The sequence below is a fragment of the Ostrea edulis genome, chromosome 1, assembly GCF_947568905.1.
Source record: "Ostrea edulis chromosome 1, xbOstEdul1.1, whole genome shotgun sequence".
NCBI classification, from domain to species: Eukaryota; Metazoa; Mollusca; class Bivalvia; order Ostreida; family Ostreidae; genus Ostrea; species Ostrea edulis.
In genome coordinates this window covers 88,461,100-88,483,058 of record NC_079164.1, presented here as the reverse complement: position 1 = coordinate 88,483,058, position 21,959 = coordinate 88,461,100, and the positions used below count along the sequence as shown (strand labels likewise).

Below are 21,959 nucleotides of genomic sequence, written 5' to 3'. Positions count from 1 at the left end.
CTCATATTCGTCCATCCCATTGACTGGAATATTACATATGTCTAAAACTGAAGTTTTGAAAAAATTTCATTTTTTGAAAGGGGAGTTGAAGTTTAAGTACGATTACCAAAAGTGGGTATAGGGCTCATGACGGGTGTGACAGGTCAACAGGGGATGCTTACTCCTCTTAGGCACCTGATCCCACCTCTGGTGTGTCCAGGGGTCAGTGTTTACCCAGCTATCTATTTTGTATTGCTTGTAGGAGTTATGAGATTGATCACTGTTCGTTATCTTCACCTTACATTTGTAATGTAACAAGATAATTGCTAAGGAAATACATGTACGTACTGGACAAGTTGCGAAATAAGGGTCATAACAAGTGGGAAGTGGACGAATCAATTCGATCTATTGTTCATTGGGAACGTACACAGCTAGTGTCATATATATAACATAATAAAGAATTCTATGCAAAGGGTTATATTTGTTTTTTACTTCACTTCACTTCATCAATTCATAATTCGTTACTCTACATAGGTTGAAAGGGGGGTTGAAAGCTTTGATCATGGTTAAAGGTTAAAGTTGAAATCAGGCAAAGAGACGTTTTAAATAAACATATTTTCTCCTCCAGATCATCAATTTTGGGCACGCAAAATTGCAGAAGACTAAGGGAAACAGGCAGGCGGAGAGGAAACTTCTGTGAGAGACTAATAACAAAAGGCACATGGGCCACATTCCTCACACGAGTAACCTTGGCCTTACTGTTCAGCTATTGTGATTGTTTTTTAGGTTCGCAATCTTTATTTCCATGATAAAACATGACCCCATATTGTGTCCCAAAGTTAGCGTAATAGAGTCACGATATAACTATGATAAAATTAGGTCAAATTCCAAGGCCAAGGTCACATGGTCAAACATCATGTCAACCCGTCGACCTGTCAACCAGTCTACATTTCGACCTGTCAACTTGTGTCCTCCTGTTGACCTGTCTCCTTCTTTACAACATAATACACTCTTTACCTTAATTTTTCTACCCATATGAAAACTGAAGACAACGAACAGGGATCAATCTCATTACTCCTATAAGCAATACAAAATAGATAGATAGCAAACACGGACCCCTGGACACACCAGAGGTGGGATCAGGTACCTAAGAGGAGTAAGCACCCCCTGTCAACCGGTCACGCCCGCCGTGAGCCCTGTATCCTGATCAGGTAAACGGAGCCATGCGTAGTCAAAATCAGTGTACCAAAAACGGCCTAACAATCGGGTTATAAAAGATTTTTGATCATTGCGCATTAACCTATCGCTTATGAAAAAATCCAGCTTCGCTAGCCAAGGGTTTACGATCCGATCTGCATCTCTACAAACCATTGGCAGATTTAGTGCCATTTTCGTAGCTTTGAGTGGCGCCCTCTAGCGGATGGAGAAAACAACCCAGTTTGGATTACATCATGCTTATCCTATGAAAATGCGTGTTTCAGCTACTGTTTAAAAGTTGTTTAGAAATGGCTGTGCTCAGAGAGTAACGCAATGTGGTGTGCAAAAACATTCAAAATATTAATGATAAATTTAACTATCTCTTAATTGCATACTTGAAAAAGAAATCAGATAGAATAATATTTAGAAAATAAACATGTGTGAACCCATGAAATATATGTAGTCGTTGAGTCTACGTTTAAAACTAATCCAACGTGTGTAAGAAGAATTCCAAATTGAGGAAAATAGTTCTGACGCAACTGTCTAACTCTGGGATAGAACATAAAACAACAAATTACAAGAGATGTTTGGTATTAAACGTATGGTACGGTATTGTAGTAAATAAAATGCACTTCTTTACGCAGATACGAGTCTGAACTTCGCACGTGGCATCATGGGTTTGTATATGAATTTGATACACGGCAGAGTGACAGTTGCAGGTATTTAAATTCTTTTGTTTTGCACGTGATTTAACGTAACACGTTCTCTGATTGAGCAGTGGACTTCCCCTGCGTCCAATTATATGCTGAAAGTTGAGGCTACGAAAATCGCACTAAATCTGCCAAGGGTTTGTAGAGAAGCGGAGGAGATCGTAAACCCTTGGCTAGCGAAGATGAAAAAAAAATCTAGAACTACCAACACCTGTATGTCGTGACACATTGTTTAATTGTGATGCCATATAGGGTGACGTGTGTGTGCTAAGGGGATTTTCTATACTGGAAATTTTATTGTTGAACCTTAGCTGAGCTGTGCATAAAAATTCAAATCAGAGGCATCGATACTCGATTTCTCCTTAACTCCAATGTCTTCCTATACACATAAACTTGAAAACCGATCTCATACTTTACGACACCAAAACTCCCAAAAAGATCACAAGTAGAATTGGCATGTGCTTTATTGAGGAAAATATTACACTGTTTTAAATTAGCAATACCACGGCTCAGGTCATCCGAAACAAGTCTAATTTAACCTATACTTATACAGGCAGTAATATTCCGAGCAATGCTATAAGCAAAAATCTCATAATCAGTTTTGATATCTAAGATAATAGAATGATTTGCAACCGTTACCTTTAATTGTCTGTCTCCATTGGATTGAAAAACTTCCATCGCCGATACCAAATTTATATTCTTTGATGAAAGTTGGCTTAAGCATAGACGGCTTGATTGTAAGGGTGTACTGCAAGGTAAACTCTGCTTTAGTGGCCTGGAAATTTATGAAATTGTCTCTTTGATCTTTGCAAGCTGAAGAAGAATTCAATTTTCTGAGAGTCACATGTTCCCCCTTGCTTCCGTGAACGCCAGCGAAGCACATCTCAATGGTGGGTTTTCGGGTCACTGGAATAAATGCATAAAAATTGAAAGTGACACTGCAATGGAGAACAACACGATGTGATTTTTATTAATTGAAATCTCATACTTATGCATTTTGCTCGAGTCGAATCCTTTGCAACCGAAAAGCCTTCGTCACATTGACAATGTTTAGCGACATTATCAGGGCCACATGTTCCAGGCCAACACTGTCGATTTTGTTGAGAACAGAGCCCTACAAATTAAGGTAACTTGTAATTTAAATATTTTACACAGGAAATCAGTTTCAGTACAATTTCACATTTGTCTAAATTGGAATACTGACATGCGCATTCTGTATTTCCTTCATATAGTACAACTGGAAGTGCGTGATTGCACTTCTTGCAGTGTCCTTTCAAAGAATAATAGCAGTCCAAGTCAATCTCCTCGCAATTTTCTATTTTGGATTGATCTAAAATAAAATCATATGTTGCTACAATGCTCTGATGTGCACAATACGAATAACACGAAAAAAAACTGCGAATATTATCTACCATACCTTCCGCTTTCACAGAAATGGTGAAGTCATCTGCGATGTGTGGTCCTAAGTATTAAAAAGCACACACAAAATCTGATAAAGGATATCCAGATGCATGTTAGAAAATGTTCATACATGTATATGACAGTTGCAATGGCAAATCTTGTCACATAACTTACCACATGTATATGATACTTTCAACACTTTCTCATCGCCGACTGAAGGATCAGTAAAAATATCGTTTTCTACTTTTACATCACAGGAATATTGATAGTTACACCTTCTTCTCATGGTAAAGGTTCCAGACGTCCATCGACTTCCTATTCCATAGGAAGCGCTTTTTATGTGAATTGTACCTCCATGTGAACAGCGAATACGCACATTGTCATGCTCATCTGTTTGTGTGTTTACTACAAAATCAATATAATTATTTACAATGTTATGAATTTACACCATATTCCAATAATGCTTATCATTTACAGTATGCATCATGCTATAGTTTAAAGCGATACAAGATGCAACTGACGGTAAATAAATTGAAAATAAAAGAATAGAGTAACATATTTGTGATTGAATATATATAACCTCATTGAATCAGAGTGGATCTGAAGCAATAAAGCCGTCAGCAGAAAATATCAATTCATGAATTATTGTTTTCCTGACAGTAATTCCTTTTCGTAATATCCGATGTGCATTGACCTCAGAGGTCACCAGTTCGGGCAATATGCGAAAGAGATGCACTGCGCAAGTGTCTGATTTGTAAACAATTTATCCAATATATTGTTAGTCGATTCAATACAAAATTCATTACCAAATTTCATTTCAGTGGAGCATTTATGTAATTATTACTTTCTTATACTTTCAATACTAAATTTCATCCATGACACGATGTAATTGTAGCGGACAGTATCAAAACTTATACTTTCTCGCTAGAGGGCTAGCTTTTCTAGTGATGTGGTAGAGGCTATCTCTTTATCACGGAAGTTAAGCAACGGTGAGTGTGATCAGCACTTGGATGAGTGATTGCTACACGTTACAAATTGATAGCAGTGTAGTGATCATGATGTTTGGCGGGAGGCCTGATTCAGGTAGTCTCTGTGGGTACGGACGTGGATTCGTCCAGGAACGACGGTGGTTGGAGTCGGGAACGGCGGATGCCGTTACTGAGCAGGTGCAAAACACTGAGAGAGGACTCACGCTAAGCTTCGGGAAATGTAGCGGTTGGTATAAGAGGGAACTTATACTGCCTTGCTAGTTAGCTAACTTTTCTAGTGATATCGTAGAGTCTCTGTCGTTTTTGACTCAAAGGTGCTCGCAATTGGCTTTGTATCATCATTCGACAACTGACATTTCTTGTAACAGCATGTATGTATATTGTATGCAAGATGTGTAACTTCTTTAAAGTCTAAGTATGACTCGTAAGGTAATCGTGGCTATACGTAAATTGCTCGTAATGACTCTGAACAATCTGTAAAGCGATTGTAACCCGACGTGAATGAAATCTTAAATATCACTTAGGCATTCGTAATAATATGTAAACAACTCGTAAACTATCCGTAACATATCGTAAACTAACCGCAAAGATTCGTAAAAAACCTTTTACTTCTTACGAACAGTTTACGTGTTCTTGCGACCAGTTTACGATACTTGTGGATTGTTACAAGTTATTTACGGGCTATTTACGGAAAATGAAATCCGTGGACAATCGTGAATTTTTTTTTGACATGTCAAAAAATTTGCCCCTACTTTCACGGATTCTTGCGAGTTGTGACGAGTTATTAACGGATACCAACGAGTGATTTACAAATACTTGCGATTGACTACGAGTCGGAGATCCGTAAGGACTCGTAAGAAAAATCTGTGAGTGTGAAGGTGGTATTAATCACACAAAGTAAGCAATGACGAGCGTGATCAGCCTTTGGCCTGGGTGACCGCTACACGTTATAATATTTTAAAACAAACGCAATGTGTATTTACTTACGTCTGTTCCCATCTTCATATGACCTCGGTCTCAGCAATCCCATTATGTTCGACAATCATCGTTTCCGTGTCCGAGTATACGACAATTGCGTCCGAGGCTATGGCGGTTTATTCGAAACGCTCATAGTAGGTCTGCACTTAAGCAAGATTTCCTTGTTTATTTTGCTGAATTTTTCATCTTGGGAACTATATTAGTTATATCGATAGGTTTTCATTGGTGGATACTCGGGTAGTTGAAAAATACCGTCAGTACAACTTGTAATGCTTCAACATAAAATACCATAACCTCACTACAGTATAAATATCTCATAGCAATGCAATTGTTCATTATATATAACCTCACTACAGTATAAATATCTCATAGCAATGCAATTGTTCATTATATATATATATATATATATATATATATCCCTAAAAATGACCAACGACACGAACAACAGTGAATTGTCAAATTTTCAGGACAACCTGTCCCTTCCTCAGTACGATAGAATATTTACATAGAAATGAAAACTAAATAGAAAAGGAAACTAAAACTACAACTACACTACAAAAGCTGATAACAAACAAAACGTCTACATATTAAAATCATCGAGTGTAATATGTGGCAATAGAAAAGTTTGTTCCCATCGAACGTCAAGACAGATCTGCAAAGAAAGTCGGTCGATATGTATTGAAAGACTGATTGTGTTTAATCAAAATTAATCTAGAGAGCCAAAAGTATTACACGGAAGACAATGGTTATTGACAAGCTAGCACCAGCATTTAATCAGGGAGTCTAGAACTCTTTGGAAATACTCAAACATTTCGACAATAAACAAGTAGGGTAGGCGCCGAGTATATTGTTCGGTGTATTTGATGAGAAATCTTCATTCCTACTGCATAAAGTCCCAAGTCTTTTCCACCAGAAACATTTCCTTTCAATGGGGACTCAATATTCGTCTGAAGAAACCAGTACGAAATCATGATGTGCGGAGTATTTGACTGAGACTCCGTGTGGCTTAGGGAAGGGGGGGGGGGGGAGGGGTGAAAATCTTGTGGCATAGGGGGACCGAGACTCCTTTTAATTTAAGCAAAGTTGCTTGCCAAAATCCACATCTTGAACACAGTGAACATATAAATATCAAATTCAAACTTGTTCAAAGTTACTCTACCCTGATATTCGTGCGATAAACCGATAATGATGTGTCTGACTTTTTATGTCATTAAATATTAAAAAATATAATCTAAAAAAATATTACAACACCAGATAATTAAGACATATTTTCATAATTTCATGAAATTGGCTCGAAAGTTTGGTTATTTCAGATAATGAAATGACCAGAAAGAAAAGCAATCTTTGATTGAATATACACAGACACCTGAAGTATGTATACTACTTAACCCCCACCCCACCCCCTTGATATTTTTGCTGCGATAATGTCATCGAAATGTGTGGATCTCCTGTTTGTTTCACACTAATATTGATTTATGTACAATCATTTCACGCTTTTTGTAATCTTAAGAGATTGACCTTCTACTAGTATGATAAAATACCAATCTCTAAAGCTTACAAAAAGTGTGAAACGGTTACATAGATCGAAAGTGGGGTGAGATAGACAGGGAATCCACACATTTCGGAAAATTACATGTATCGCCGCAAAAACATCAAAAGGGGAGGGAGTAGTATTCATACTTCAGCTGTCTGTGTAAATTAACACTGGCAAAAAAGAGGAGTTTAGAAACACTACCTAAATGTGTTACCCCAAAAAGATGCAAAAATCCTTCTTGATCCATTAAATGAAAATCCCTCTTTAAAAACTTGAGCGAAAACATCAAAGAATTTCCTAAATTTTTGCAGTCACTACCCTTTCACAGGAAGTTGAGGGCGTGCTTATCAATGCGGTTCTAAGCTTCAAATAAAATACATGTAGTATATATTAACAAAATCTTTATTACGTTGAAGTTTAACAGGTTGTATCATATTTCTAAAAATGACAAGGTTTATTTTCTTCGATGTTATAGAGAACACTTTACAGCTCACCTGAGCTGAAAGTTCAACTGAGCTTTTCTGATCACCTGTTGTCCGTCGTCTGTCCGTCTGCCTGTGAACTTTTTACATTTTCGACTTCTTCTCCAGAACCACTAGGCCAATTTCAACCAAACAAGCCAAAAGCATCCTTAGATGAAGGGCTTTCAAGTTTATTCAAATTAAGAGCCATGTCCCCTTCAAAGGGGAGATAATTACAAAAATGCAAAAATAGGGTGGGTCATTTAAAAATCTTATTCCTAAGAACTGGGTCATAATAGCTGAAATTTACAATAAACTGCCTGACATAGTGCAGATTTAAGTTTGTTAAAATCATGCCCCCGGGGGGTTGGATGGGGCCACAATAGGGGATTAAAGTTTTACATACAAATGTATCGGGAAAATCTTTAAAAATCTTCTTCTCAAAAACTACTGGGACAGGAAAGTGGAAATTTACATGAAAGCTTCCTAACATAATGCAGATTGTCATTGCCCCCGTGGGTAGGATGGGACCCCAAGGGGGATATACAAATATATAAGGAAAATCTTTAAAAATCTTCTCAAAAACTACTGGGTCAAGAAAGTGGAATTTTACACGAAAGCTCCCTAACATAGTGCAGATTGAAGTTTTTTAAAATCATGGCCCCCGAGAATATGATGGGGCCACAATAGGGGATCAAAGTTTTTCATACAAATATATAGGAAAAATCTTTAAATATCTTCTGCTCAAGAACCACTGAGCCAGAAAAGCTGAGATTTACATGACAGCTTTCTGAGATAGTGCAGATTAAATTTTAAAAAAATCATGGACCCCGGGGGTTGGATGGGGCTGCAACAGGGATCAAAGTTTTACATGCAAATATATAGGAAAAATCTTTAAATAAGAGCCAAGGTGACTCGGGTGAGCGATGTGGCCCATGGACCTCTTCTTCATTTACGTTCTCTTGGTGATGCCATATATTTAAAAGTCTACACATGTTTAAAATTCTAGGAATACATTCAAAGCAATGGTTTTTAACAGTGCCCCGTTAAGATATTGTGCATGCACAAATTAATTTAGCTCAGTATGGAATCATTCTACTATAAACGTTAATATAAATTGGGAATCCACCTGTCTCACCATATACCATGAATGATGGCGTGGAGCTTTTCAGTTGAAAAATATGTTTAAAATTGTTTTAAGTGAATGCGCTCTACAACTTGTACCCTAATATTTCACATCCATAAATTAAAACTGTAAAATGACTTTGTCAAACAGGTCAACTTGACAACTAATTGGTAGATTAAACAGTTTAAATTTTCTTATCATACCATACATAGAGTTCTGGGCTTGTTCACATACATGGAAACATTTCTTAGCTTTACGAAAAGACCCTGATCTAAAAAAAAAATTACTGTATCAAGATGTTTGAATTCTTTAACAATTTCAATAATACCACGGTTGTAATAAAATTGACTTTTCATCATTGGACCCTTTGTGAATATCAGTTTTGTTTTTCAACATCAAAATTCTATTTCCACTGAGTACAGTATATAAAGAAAAGTCGACATAAAACTAGTTACCATAACTCAACGCCTTAGTCGGATCACGATGCCAACTTGCCAGATCCTTGTGTTGCAAAGTGTATGACACATTTTAGGCGTGAAAGCATTTTTACGGTTACCTTTTAGACTTTTTTTTCCCCCATCTTTTTATCATTTGGCAACAGGTCAAAATCATATAAAAGACCGATCTAATCAAATGACAACTCGACACAATTATCTGACAAGTGATGGCAGAAATATGCCTTTGTATAAAAGAAATAGTTGCATTGGTTGGTTAATTTTAGTTAATTGCGTCATGTGTCGCTTGGATAGTTATATTATAGAAGGTTTGCGTGAGGTTAGATATCACCAACCCTGCCATGGCGTTGGGAAGATGATGACCACGCTAATATACATATCGATACCAACCGTCGTATGAAATAGGCCCATTGGATGATTTTATTATACCAAATCAATTAAAAAAGAAAAACTAGTTGTGTCCTAGGAACGATGAAATGCGACTCGGCTCCATTTCAATATCACTTATTATCTGGCGGCCGCAACATACATCCAGTCTCCACTTGTTGTTCTCTTCTTTTATATCTAATTTAGCTTTTAACCATTGTAACTTTAATTTGGCGAATGTTCCATTTAATTCTACACAGTAACTCTACCTGACCTGAATACACAGCCAGTTTTGTTGTTGATGAAAGGTTAAGATAACGAACAGTGATCAATCTCATAATTTCTATAAGCAATACAGAATAGATAGTTGGGCAAACACGGATCCCTGGACACACCAGAGGTGGGATCAAGTGCCTAGGAGGAGTAAGCATCCTCTGTCGATTTCATTGTTACACTAGTTGTACGTATGGGTATTCCTAGGCGCCATTTCAAAAACGTTAATTCAAGCTTTTTGATGAGAGAAACTATTTGTATTTCTATTTTAAAAACGTAATTGAATGATAAGAAATAAAACTTATAATTCTTTATTTGATGCATGTATCAAATGAAAAATTGGACGGAAAACTACATCAATGTGCGTAAAATATTATAAGTTTCATTTCTTACGTAAGATATCCTAGTGTGGCTCCACCCTTCCCTGAAGGGGGGGGGGGGTATGTTAAAAAACTTGAATCTACATTACGTCAGAAAGCTTTCATGTAAATGTAAACTTCCCTAGCCAGTGATTTTTAAAGATTTTCCCTATATATTTCTATGTAAACCTTTGATCCCCTATTGTGGCCCATCCTACCCCTGGGGGCCATGATTTGAACAAACTTCAATCTGCACTGCCACTATGTCAAGAAGCTTTCATGTAAATGTAAACTTTTCCGTACATATTTGTATGTAAAACTTTGATCCCTTTTTGTGGCCCTATCCTACCCCCGGAGGCCATGATTTGAACAAACTTGAATCTGCACTATGTTAGGAAGTTTTCATGTAAATTTGTAATTTTTCTGGCCGAGTGGTTCTTCTGAAGAAGGCCTCTTATTCCTTTGCTCGTCATAATTTTTCGAGTATTGTCCCTGTTAGGAAACGTGATAGTACGTCTAGCAAATATAATTCAGAAGTATGTACTGTCCATGTATATTAGTAAACGAATTGAAATATGGACCAACGATAAAAAAAATATTAAATTAAAACAGTATCATTTTGCCATACATACATATATCTATATCATCAGTGGTTGCAACGCTACCCAACAATGCTTTTTTGTATGATTTATGGTCCTGTAGAAAATTTTTCACTCATTGTAAGACGCCACCTGCTGTAGGTGAAGTGGACCAAATATAGACCTATGTTTACAGCACCCAGGACCATAGCAGTGAAGAATCTTTAATGTGCTAACGCCTACCACGACAAAGGTCATATCCGAAAAACTCGTGACTCTCACTTCTAAATGCCGAGCGTTTAGCGAAGGAGCAGCCAAATCTAAGGTTTGACACAGCCATTGCACGAGCAGGGTTCGAAGTCACGACCTTCGGTCACAAAGTGAACGCTCTACCACTGAGCCACAGCGAACGGTACCAACTAATGCAATATCGAAATGCATATTATTAGTGGTCGAGCAGATATTTGTTTGACATTTTTATTTTATATAATTAATGGACGTGGAAATTGACCAAAACTGATATAAATTTGGAATTTTATCAATTCATCAAAGATAAAATCGTATCATTAATGGTCAGGATTTTTACCACTAATAAAAATCTATAATCATTATTGGATATTTTATCATTATTGGTTACGACAGAGCATATTCGTCCAAGAAACATGCTATTTACCGAGGCGAAGACAAAGCCGGGGTCAATATTAATTAAGTTTAATTGTTGGAGATAGATGTTTATATCACCTTAATTATCGAATATTATTATGATCGCATAAGATAATGTTATGTTCAGTAAACGTACGAGTATTCCATCTTGATGCCCGGCTACCAGGACTATATAATATAGTTGGAACTCCAGGATTTCCGTCCCAGTCACAAATGCTTGTCTCAAATACCCCAAACCAAAACATTCCGATGTCATTTGAATATCCACCTTCGTGTCTGCTTATCAAAAATCGCCTACGTAAATTTGTTTGCCTGTAAATAAAAATTCAAAACATTTCTTGTATTGGGACTGAATTAAAGCAATTTCTTACAAAGAATCAATAAAAATCAAAGTACAAGTTAGAGCAAAAATATGATTTTAATTCTCAAAAGCAAGACGCGAAGTTCTCTTTCCTTTATGCTAAAGAACAGTATATTCAGAGACATGCCATGCAAAAGAGACTAGCTTTGAGTACTTCATCAAAATATATCAGGGTTCAACACAATATAAGTGGGTTTAGTTTTGTTGGAACGCGTTGTCAGGTTGTTTTTGTAAAATCTATTTATGTGGAGATCACTCTGCGGATGGACATTTTAGCAAATATCGTACAGTGGGGTTTTTCCGCAGGGTTATCATTTTGGCTTATTTAGCGGTTAGATAGCTTTCCACCTAAATTTCAATTGTCAAATATGCACCCAATTGCGACTTCAGTATTTGAAAGAGAGACAGCTCTTCCCTGTCCGTCAAAATTTATTCCGCTAAAAATTACATACATGTACCTTTCAACCAGCAAATCGACGGAATAAACCCGCTATACGTTATTTACCTAATTTAACAAATATCCGACTTACGATGTGTGCACGGGTCGTTGAGTATTGTAGTCTTTCTATTTTTTGCTACTCAATGACAGAAATTGGAAATCATGCATCCCCGCAAATCGTATATTTTTCGTTTTCCATGGAAAATCGTGTTGCTGTGGATACTGATGATTTGGCAGGTTCTGCAATTTCTAATCACTTGGAACTGTTTACACGAACACAGTTTACGATATATAAGGTTATTTTTCTCCTTAACACAGTCTTGGAGCGTGAGTATCTACTTTAAATAACTTTGCTAAAATTTACAACAAAAAACAATTAAACAAAAACATAACAGGAGCAAAATAAAAAAAGAACAACAATGTCAAATCAAAAAGAAAAAGAAAAAGAAAAAAGAAAAAAACCCAACGAAAACTGAAAATAGGAAATAACAAAACAAATCGATAATAATAGAAATAAAAATTAATGGGAAGGTAATCTTTAATTGGCTTTTTCATTTAAAGAAAGAAGATACTCAAACCACATGTATAAGACAGAGTCCTCGCTATTTGAGCCACAGGATTTCAAATAAACTAAATTTCTCTAACCTTTTAGTTCGCATGTATTAGGAAATAGTCGTTATGTTAGCCCTTCAATACTCAGGCAACTTCTTCCCTTTAAAGTGAAATTTTACTATATATTTTCGTATAGCACGTTATGCATATTCTAGCAGGTATTAAAACGATCTGTCAAAATATGTTGAAAATATCAAAGAAAGCTTGCAACAATTCTTAACTCGGGTTACTATATAGAACATTGAAGGTATCGAACCACCATACCAACTGAACATCGAAACCGCATTGTGTTTTAAAGAAGGATGACCTTATAAAATGTCTGTTAAGTATGTGTAAACAGTTCCAGGTGGCTAGGTATCAAAACCTGTCAAACCATCAATAGAGACAGTAAAATGATTTTAATAAGAGAATACGATCGGCAGGGATATAACCCAACAGTCCACGAATGACCTTCAATTCCTCGCGTTATTTCTGTCATTGAGTGGTATCAATAGAAAGACTCCACTACCTGACAACCCGTACACACATTTTTTTCAGATATTTGTTAAAATGCTCACCCGCAGAGCGATTTTCATACCAAAAAAATAGATAAATACATAAAAACCAAACCCCGAAACCGCGTTTCAAGAAATGTTGCGTTGAACGGGGTGAGTATGTAAATCATGCATACATGATTTGATCATGCTATATATACACACTTATCTAACATGTTTAACTTTATATCCATATAAGATGTCTGGAATGTCAATTGAATGTTTTCTAACGTTCAATGTTAATTACAGTAACTTCAACACTGTGTAAGTTTGTAAAATACTGAAGAAAGCTTTTGATACAAAAATGCAGACTTTACATTAAAATGATTACCCATTGATGCTGAAAAAGTTGAAAAATCCTCCATTATTCAGATCAGCGTAGGAAGATGTCCTGATGTGTTCTTTTCTGAACCAGTTTGATTTGTCAGAGACAGGTCCAAATACTATATTTGCCTTTTCTCTTCCTCCTTCGAAAACAGCTAGTTTTATCTTAAATGAGACAAGGTATTAAAAAATTTGAAAAAAATAAATGCATTTATAATGAAGAGTGAATCATACCAATTGTTAGGCCATTCTTGGCACATTGATTTTGACAACGGATAACTCCGTTTACCTTATCAGGATATAGGGCTTCGTAGTCAAAATCAGTGTGTCAAGAACGGTCTAAAAATCGGTATGAAACACGTCAGACAGCATTTGACCCAATGATAGATTGTATTGGCAAACTAGATCGTTATAACGACCATATAATTTGCGAAATGCTGACTTTAAACGAGACTGTTGAAACCCCTGCCCCATCATGTAAGATACAGATATCCCATGAAAGAAAGGTACAAGAAACATTGGTGATATAAGGGATGGGGTTAGGGGGAGATTCGTCCTTAGCCTCTATTGCGGGTTCGGAGAGTGGTTGAATATACAAGGTTAGGATCTTTCCCATCTGCTTTGCTCTTATCCAAGATTCTTTTGCCTATCTGTACTGTTTTCTCCGCTAATTCATTGGACCGTGGATACTTTGGACTCGAAGTGATACTCCCGTGCAAATATGGAGAAGTCCTGGCTTGCGTATTGTGGACCATTGCCCGAAACAACTTTCCTTGGAATACTAAGCCTACTAAACATCTTCATTTTCTCTATAACAGCTTGACTGGTTGTCTTGTGTAACTTCTCTATTTCAAAGTATCTACTGTAGTAATCAACTACTAACAGGTACTCCTGGTTGTTCCATGTGAACAAATCTGTAGCTATGGCATCCCATGGTTAGTCTGGAATATCATGACTGATCAGTGGCTCCTTGGAGTTTGAGTTCCTCCTCTCTAAGCAAACTCTGCATACCAGAACCATGTTTGTGATGTCTGCTGTCATCTTGGGCCAAAATATAATGTCTCTAGCCTTCTTTAAGAATTTTTCCACACCCATGTGACCAATATGAACAGCTTCCATCATCTGGTGTTTTAAGTCTCTTGGTATAATTATCTTGCGTCCCTTAAATATAATGCCATCTATCTCGGTCAGCTCGTCTCTATGGTTCCAATATTCCATTGCTCGAGATGGGCATTTCATGCGGTTTTCTGGCCAACCATCGTGTATTACACTCGTCTGTGGGTCAGCTTGTGTTGCTGATCTGACTTCTTCTAACCTTCTGCCACTCATCCGAGTACTGGACATCACTGTATGTACATGTAAGTTCATGCCTGCTGTTAACTGTGGGTAAGTATCTGGCAAACATTTGCGTAAAAGGTTCTCCGCAATTGGTATGTCCTTGCCTGGGATGTGTGTCAACTTCAGATCATATGCCTGCAGTTGCAAAAGCATCCTTTGTAACCTCGCTGGGGCCTGTGCGAGTGGCTTTGAGTGAATGTCGACTAGAGGTTTATGGTCTGTATGGACCTGGATTTCTCTACCATACAGGTACTGGTGAAATTTCTTGCAGCCGAATAGGATGGAAAGCATTTCTTTCTCTATCTGGGCATACTTGATTTCTGCTGGAGTAAGCGATTTTAAGGCAAATGCAACTGGTTTGCCATTCTGCAAAAGTGTAGCTCCGAGTCCGAACTGCGATGCGTCAGTCTCCAGCACTGCTGGCTTACCTGGGTCAAAGTACGTAAGAAGAGGACTGGGTGATCTGGTTATCAAGTCCTTGACCTGGAATGCCTGGACCTTTGGTGTATCCCATACAAACTCGGTGTCTTTCAGTAGCAACTGACGTAACGGAATTGTGATGTTAGCAAAATTTGGTGCGAACTTCGAGAGGTAAGTGATCATACCCATGATAGTCTGTAGTTCTGACTTATTGGAAGGCTCCATTTCCCTGATGGCAGCTACCTTAGAGGGATCTGGCTTCAATCCATCTGCTGAGAGGATGTGGCCAAAATACTCGACTTCCTGTACCCCAACTTGTAGTTTCTCCTTGTTCATCTTAATGCCTGCATCTATCAAGCACCCTGATTAAATTGTCATTGTGCTCCTGTGGCGTTCTGCCATAGACTAATATGTCATCAATAATGGCAGCAACTCCTGACATACCTTAGAAGCATTCGTCTATCTTCTGTTGGAAGATGTCCTGCGAGTTCTTCAAACCAAATGGTAAACGTAGATAGCGATACCTCCCGAATGGAGTATTGAAAGTTGTGAGCAGAGACGATTCATGTGAAAGTCTAACAGGCTGTAACCAGAGCTGGTATCTAGCATCTAGCTCTGGTGTGTCCAGGGGTCCGTGTTTGCCCAACTATCTATTTTGTATTGCTTGTAGGAGTTTTGAGATTAATCACTGTTCGTTATCTTCACCTTTCATTTGGCTCCTGAAATTTGAGGGAGTATATTGTCTAAGGTCCTCATAGGATAGAGTGGTCTCATGATGGCTTTGTTGAGTTCCATAGGATCTGATTTTCCCTGATGCTGGCTTAGAAGTAACAACTAATGAGTTCACCCATTCTGTTGGTTCTGTTACCTTGGTGATGATTTGTGCCGACGCCATTCTTTCCACCTCTAGCTTTAGCTTGTCTCGGGGGCTACAGGTACTTTGAGTGTAGGGTTAACAACAGGTCTAACATTGGGATGAACCTGAAAAGTGCATTGTCCTGAAAAAAGACCTATACCATGAAATACATCTGAGTACTGACTAAGTATACGATTCTTAATGTAGGGGACGACCTTATTCAAAGAGTATATGAAGTGAACTATGCCTAAATCTAAGCACACTCGTAGACCTAGAATTGGATGCGAGTCTGCCTTTACCACCTGGTACTCTAAGCTATAATATTTACCCCTAAGGTTGCTTTGGATAACAGAGTAGAGTATGAATTGTACAAAGTGTTCATTGTAAGCAAATAGCTTGATCTTAGACTTACTTAATGCATGATAGGGGCTAAATCACTGTACAATTTTTCAGGTAGAATATTAACTTGAGACCCTGTATCTACTTTAAACTTAACCTCCTTATGATTTCGGCCAAGCTTAATGTTAATAAATGCTTGGTCATGCTCTACATTGATGTCAACATTGATGAAAATGCATAACATCATTGTCAAACACACCAACATGATTGATGTCTCTAGATCTCTGTGAAGAGTCACTTGCACAATCAACATTGTTCGCTTTACTTGTCTTCTGCGCACAGTCCCTAGTATTCACATGGTTAATGTCATTCACTGATCTCTGAAAACGCTGGGAATGTATTGTATATATCACGACCCTTCTCGTCAATCCACAATAGAAGGTATGAGACTTGTTCTGCTTCATCTTTTTCTTTCAAAGGGCCTGCGAAAATCAGTTTCACATGATGTTCAAACTTTTTTCCAGGCTTCGGGCAAATTCGAACTGGACAAATCCATGGTCGGTGGGTGAATGCCGCATATTTCCATGACGTCCGCGTCTTACCTGTGAAGGTGGACTTATCCGCCACTTCTGACACCATCTATCGGTTTTTGTGATATGTTTAAACAATATTGTGGGTTCCTGGGATGGAACTTGCGGGTTCATAACACGTGTGTTCAACAGGAAAACGTTTATTATACGAGACAACACAATAGTAACTCGTACATCATTAAGATCCATCGTACCTAGATGTATTCGTATTATGATTTACACTTTTATTTACAAAACATTTTACACCTGAACATTTACTAACATATTTTACTCGGTTACTGTTATTTTGTGCATTTTTCGTGTATACGTTATTTTAAATAGGATTTTTAAAAAATATTCCGTTGAAATGGGCACATCAAAAAAGCATTTTTTTTTTTAAACTATGGATTGATTGTTTTAACTAGAATGCAAATTTTTCTTTTTCTGAAGAGTTTCAATTTTAACTTTGATATTTGTCCTTCTGTGAGTTCTCGGCTCGATAAAGTCACCCATCTTCTTTCGTAAACTATAACATACTACAATCTGTGTGTACAAAACAAATGATCTCTCTAAAATGAGCTTCTGTGACAATGTACAACCTTAATTTTTATCTAAAATCTTTTAAACACATTAGACAGTAGATTTTGATCATAAAAAGTGAAAAACAACATTTTGGGGGAAATTGTGAATCAGCCCCTTTAAAGTACAAGTGATTCATTGAATCCCCCCCCCCCTGAATTGAACAAATACTTATTTATCTAACTTTATGACGTCTCGAAATATCTACTACTCTATCCCCGCACTCCCTCTTCCAACATCCACATGTTTCTCCGATGTAACAAATGTCTCCCATCTAGACCTGAATGAGACTTGAGCCCTTGTAGGTTTGGAAACAAAAGTAAAATCCATGTTTATGTCCACTAACAAAAACACTTGGAATCTGTTTTTAAATACATGTAACTGTACATTCAATATCAGTATCAATGCTTCTTTGAAAAGAAAACGTACGAATTTGATCACTCAGACTTCGTGCTGCCATGTTCAGACTTCGTGCTGCACTGTTCAAAAAAACTTTCCCCAGAGGTCAAATTACGTCATATGTCATCCCGATATTAATTTAGTCTAAATTCTAGGCCTAAAGTCTCAGTTTTATTACATGTCAGTTTTTTTATTTACTATAGTTAAAGTTTTATGATTTTATTGTAACCGAGCAGGAAGGCAGATGTTGGTTTTATTTATTTATTCAGTAGAAAATAAAGGCATTGACCTACAATAACAGATAGATGATATTACAAATCAAGAAAGAAAAACATAAGTGAAATATGACAATTGTTAATTGTACCCACAGTAAACGTTTTAGAAGCATACTATACTTTACAAAAATATGTACATATGTTCTGTAAATAATTTAGATTAAGATCTTACAGACTCATATAATCATTACGACTTTGAAAGCAAAATTACAATAAAGTAAAGAACTTGCAATCAAAATAATTACGTATATCGGCTCTTTATATGGAAATGAAACATATACTTTAATATAGAAATTCATATTTGTACTATCACATTATTACTAAATGTTTTCAAATATATTGATAAAAAAAAGTCAGCAAGTGTGTGTAGGCATGAAAGCATGTTTTCAAATCTCTAGGTTTTAATTCAAAGAGGAATAACTCTATAATGCTACTATTCACTCAATCATTAATCGTTTGATTTTCTGTCAGCAACCATCGTTGCAAACCACGGGTTATTGTTTCATTCTATAGAATGCCTCAATTTTGGCAACGTAGTGTCATTATTAATGTATAACGACGATTTAATCAATTTGAAAATTCTCAATATGGGGTCTCTGGGCACAAGGAAAACGAAAAATAATTAGAAATATGAGATAAAGATACTCTCGTATACAGGTGTAGCCATGAAATATTAAGGTAATTCCATCCTCCGCAAAGCCTCGGGTTTTACCGCATTTTTGCAAGCCTTATATTTAATGGCTACCCAGAAGAGAGTCTTATAATCTTTTCGTGTAGAAACTTTTGAAAACATGGCATTTATATCGGGACAATATTTCATTTTGTATGGTGAAATTTATGGATTGTTTTCATCGTACAAAAATATGAATGACTATTATATTTCATCACAGATATTGTGTAATTAGTTAGAAAAAACTTAATTCATTTTGTAATACATTAAAGTGTGGGTACTGACTAAAACCCGGTCTCAGTCCCCGTCAAATATTCTGATATATTCCTTTTTTATCGAATAAAACAATCCGGGACCGAAGACCGGGACCGAGACTGGGTTTTGTCAGTACCTAAAGTGTGTACACTTGTTTGCACATACACGTATTTCCATTAGTCATACCATGGTGGTATACTTTCCTGTCCTCTTCATACAATTTTTAAAAGATAACGATCTACAGATTATGTCGACAGGCAAAATGGTTATGACAACATATTTTTTGTTTATTATACCTCGCAATGTTTTTTATATACATGTATAAATGTTAGGTGAATAAATATGCTATTTCTTCTGGATAACGCTAGCCGTGAAATAGTTCTTAACTATCTGCCCTAGGGAAATAGTCTCGAAACTATTTACCGGATGCTATATTTATATTTTCCCGCGTATTCTTTCCTGTGACGTCAGAGTCTGATAACTCTAATTAGTTTACTTCACTTTGGTATGTCTGACACAAGTAAAGTCTACTTTGGTATAATAAAACACCTATTTACTGACTATTCGGACAATAGCAAGTTTATTGTCCCCCAAGACAGCAACTATTTCCCGAGGTGCAGCCTCTTGTGGGACAATGAATAGGTGTATATTATTACATACTTTCAATTTCATCTCTTCTTTTTTCTTTAAAAGTTTACGGGCATATATCACACGATATATGCCCGGAAACATTCCGGTCCGCAAACATTACGTCACAATCAATACACAAGTCGTTACTACGCCGTTAATTTTCAAATTATTCGTGCTTTTCATCTTTTACTCAATTAAACCAATAAAGAAATTGTTAAAAATAAAGTTATTGTTAGTTTCTGAAAGAAATTGAAAGTACATAATAAAAAGGTTATAGACTTTGTATGGGAAAATATGACGACCTCGTTTTTAATTTGATGGACCTTGCAAGCGCCATGCAAAAAAAAAGCAAAAAAAAAAAAAAAAAAAAAAAAACGGGCTTGGGATTGTCATACTTTACCATACAAAGTCTATAACCTATAAATATTACATACCAACATGAATACGTTGCTGCATGTTGAAGTAATTACCATGGTAGTTTGGATGTTGACATGAAAATAACACGCAAGTATGGGACAGAAACTTGCAATTTAATATAAGTCGGATTTAGTATATACAAATGTATACTTGTACTGATCCATGGTTTTTGGGTTTGTATAACGTGAGAACAAAATATTTGTAAACATAAGAAACATACCAAAATATTCATAAATCATGCGTAACTGAAACTGTTTACATATTTAACAATAATGTCAATGAAATACCTCATGAATACGCAGTTTGCTCCAATTGTCTACGAGCTTGTTCTTGTAGTGAGAATGGCAGCGTCTCCCGACTTGCTTTGCACAGGCAACGGTTTCCCCCGCAGTGCCTGGATTACTCCACAAGTGGAAAATATTATTTCCTCCACCAAGTCTTCCAGACACTCCACGAAATACCATTAACCATTGTTGACAATATATTGTCGGTAAGCAAACTATAAAAAAAGAGAACATTTTAAGCAACGTGGTAGATGATAAAATTACAAGTTTATACATTCTTAAAAAGTCATGTATTTTCAGTTACAACGGTATATTTCAATTACATTCTATATTTAAACTAAAAACTTCAAAATGATGGACTGAAAGTGTCTGATAATATCAAATGGTGTTAGACTGTTTCTCATGGAGTGTTTATGCAATGATTAGATTTCTCATTATGTCTATATTATACTTGATGCAGCAGGGTCACCACGCTAATTTTGTTCAGGTATGAACCCCTGTTGTACTCGATCAACAAATATCGATACGGATTTTCTACTGTTTTACTTTAATTACCCATTATTATGATTGGGGTTGGTTTATTTTCCTAAATTATAGCTGACACTTTTATTTCTATTGGCTAGATGTTCTATGTCTAGTATCTTCGATTTGATTGGTTATGCGATCGTATATATACTCGAACACTCTGGTTCATCAATGCGTCGGTGGCAAAGTTCGGAAGAACTATACCTTTTCCTCTAACCTTTGCTTGGTTATTATAATTTCTTTTTTCTTTTAAGGTCTAATTTTTCTCTTAGAATTTGAACAAGTATTCGGCTTCATTATTTTATTACACTTGATTTAATATCAAAGTCCACTACTAGTATTCCTTTACACATTCGTATGTCTTTACATCCTCTCCTCCATTATATGAGCCGTTCCTAGCAAAACGGACCCTTAAGGATGTATGGGACTGACATCAGAGTAATTAAAAAATCCTAAAAATGAGTTAAATAGATAGCATTGTATTCATTTTATGATGATCCGACGTCTGGTGTCTTGGTAAAGCAGCTTCCCATCGTCTTCTTTGGGCCAAAGAAACCTTGCCGTAACGCTGGATCGCTTTAACTGACTGAAATCCGCGTTTTCCCCGCATTTCTGAATTTCAATGTGTCAAAAGTGTCTTAGACGACAACACTATGTTTACATTGCCGAAAAGTAATTGAAGTCGTAAAATTTACGCGATTGTTTTTATTTCGAATCTAATAATATTTTTAACTTAGCTTATGTAAAATATATCTATAAAATTAAATGCAATGAAGATATTATCTTATATGTACTCAGAATCAAACAGTAGATGCGAGCGACATAGGATTTATTTACGTCATTCGGAGTTGCACGGTAATTTCAAAATCGTCAGTCCCGTACAAGTATATGAGTGCTAAAGTGTGAACTATAGAGAACATCCCTCAAAGTATCAGAGCAATGTTGATTGTCGTTAAAATAATACAGTCAATCAAAGATGACAACCAACTCGTGATTGGTAATCATCGCGTTTTTCTTTACAGGTATGCAAAAACTTACGTCACGTTTCTTCATTATGACGTTTTT

At 36.5% G+C, this 21,959-nt stretch overlaps 1 protein-coding gene across 1 annotated transcript in view; it reads right to left on the bottom strand.

Annotated features, from left to right (window-relative positions):
* The window catches only part of LOC125667410 (uncharacterized), a 41,791-nt gene extending 20,863 nt beyond the window's left edge, over positions 1-20,928 (bottom strand). Inside the window, exons 1-9 of the mRNA XM_056144799.1 lie at positions 20,925-20,928; positions 20,373-20,584; positions 13,346-13,503; positions 11,206-11,381; positions 3,462-3,692; positions 3,304-3,348; positions 3,091-3,216; positions 2,875-3,000; positions 2,526-2,792 (exon numbers count right to left, since the gene is read on the bottom strand). Of these exons, the coding sequence (XP_056000774.1) occupies positions 2,526-2,792; positions 2,875-3,000; positions 3,091-3,216; positions 3,304-3,348; positions 3,462-3,692; positions 11,206-11,381; positions 13,346-13,503; positions 20,373-20,584; positions 20,925-20,928 (1,345 nt within the window). The remainder of the gene's footprint in view (positions 1-2,525; positions 2,793-2,874; positions 3,001-3,090; positions 3,217-3,303; positions 3,349-3,461; positions 3,693-11,205; positions 11,382-13,345; positions 13,504-20,372; positions 20,585-20,924) is intronic.
* Positions 20,929-21,959: the final 1,031 nt, after the last annotated feature.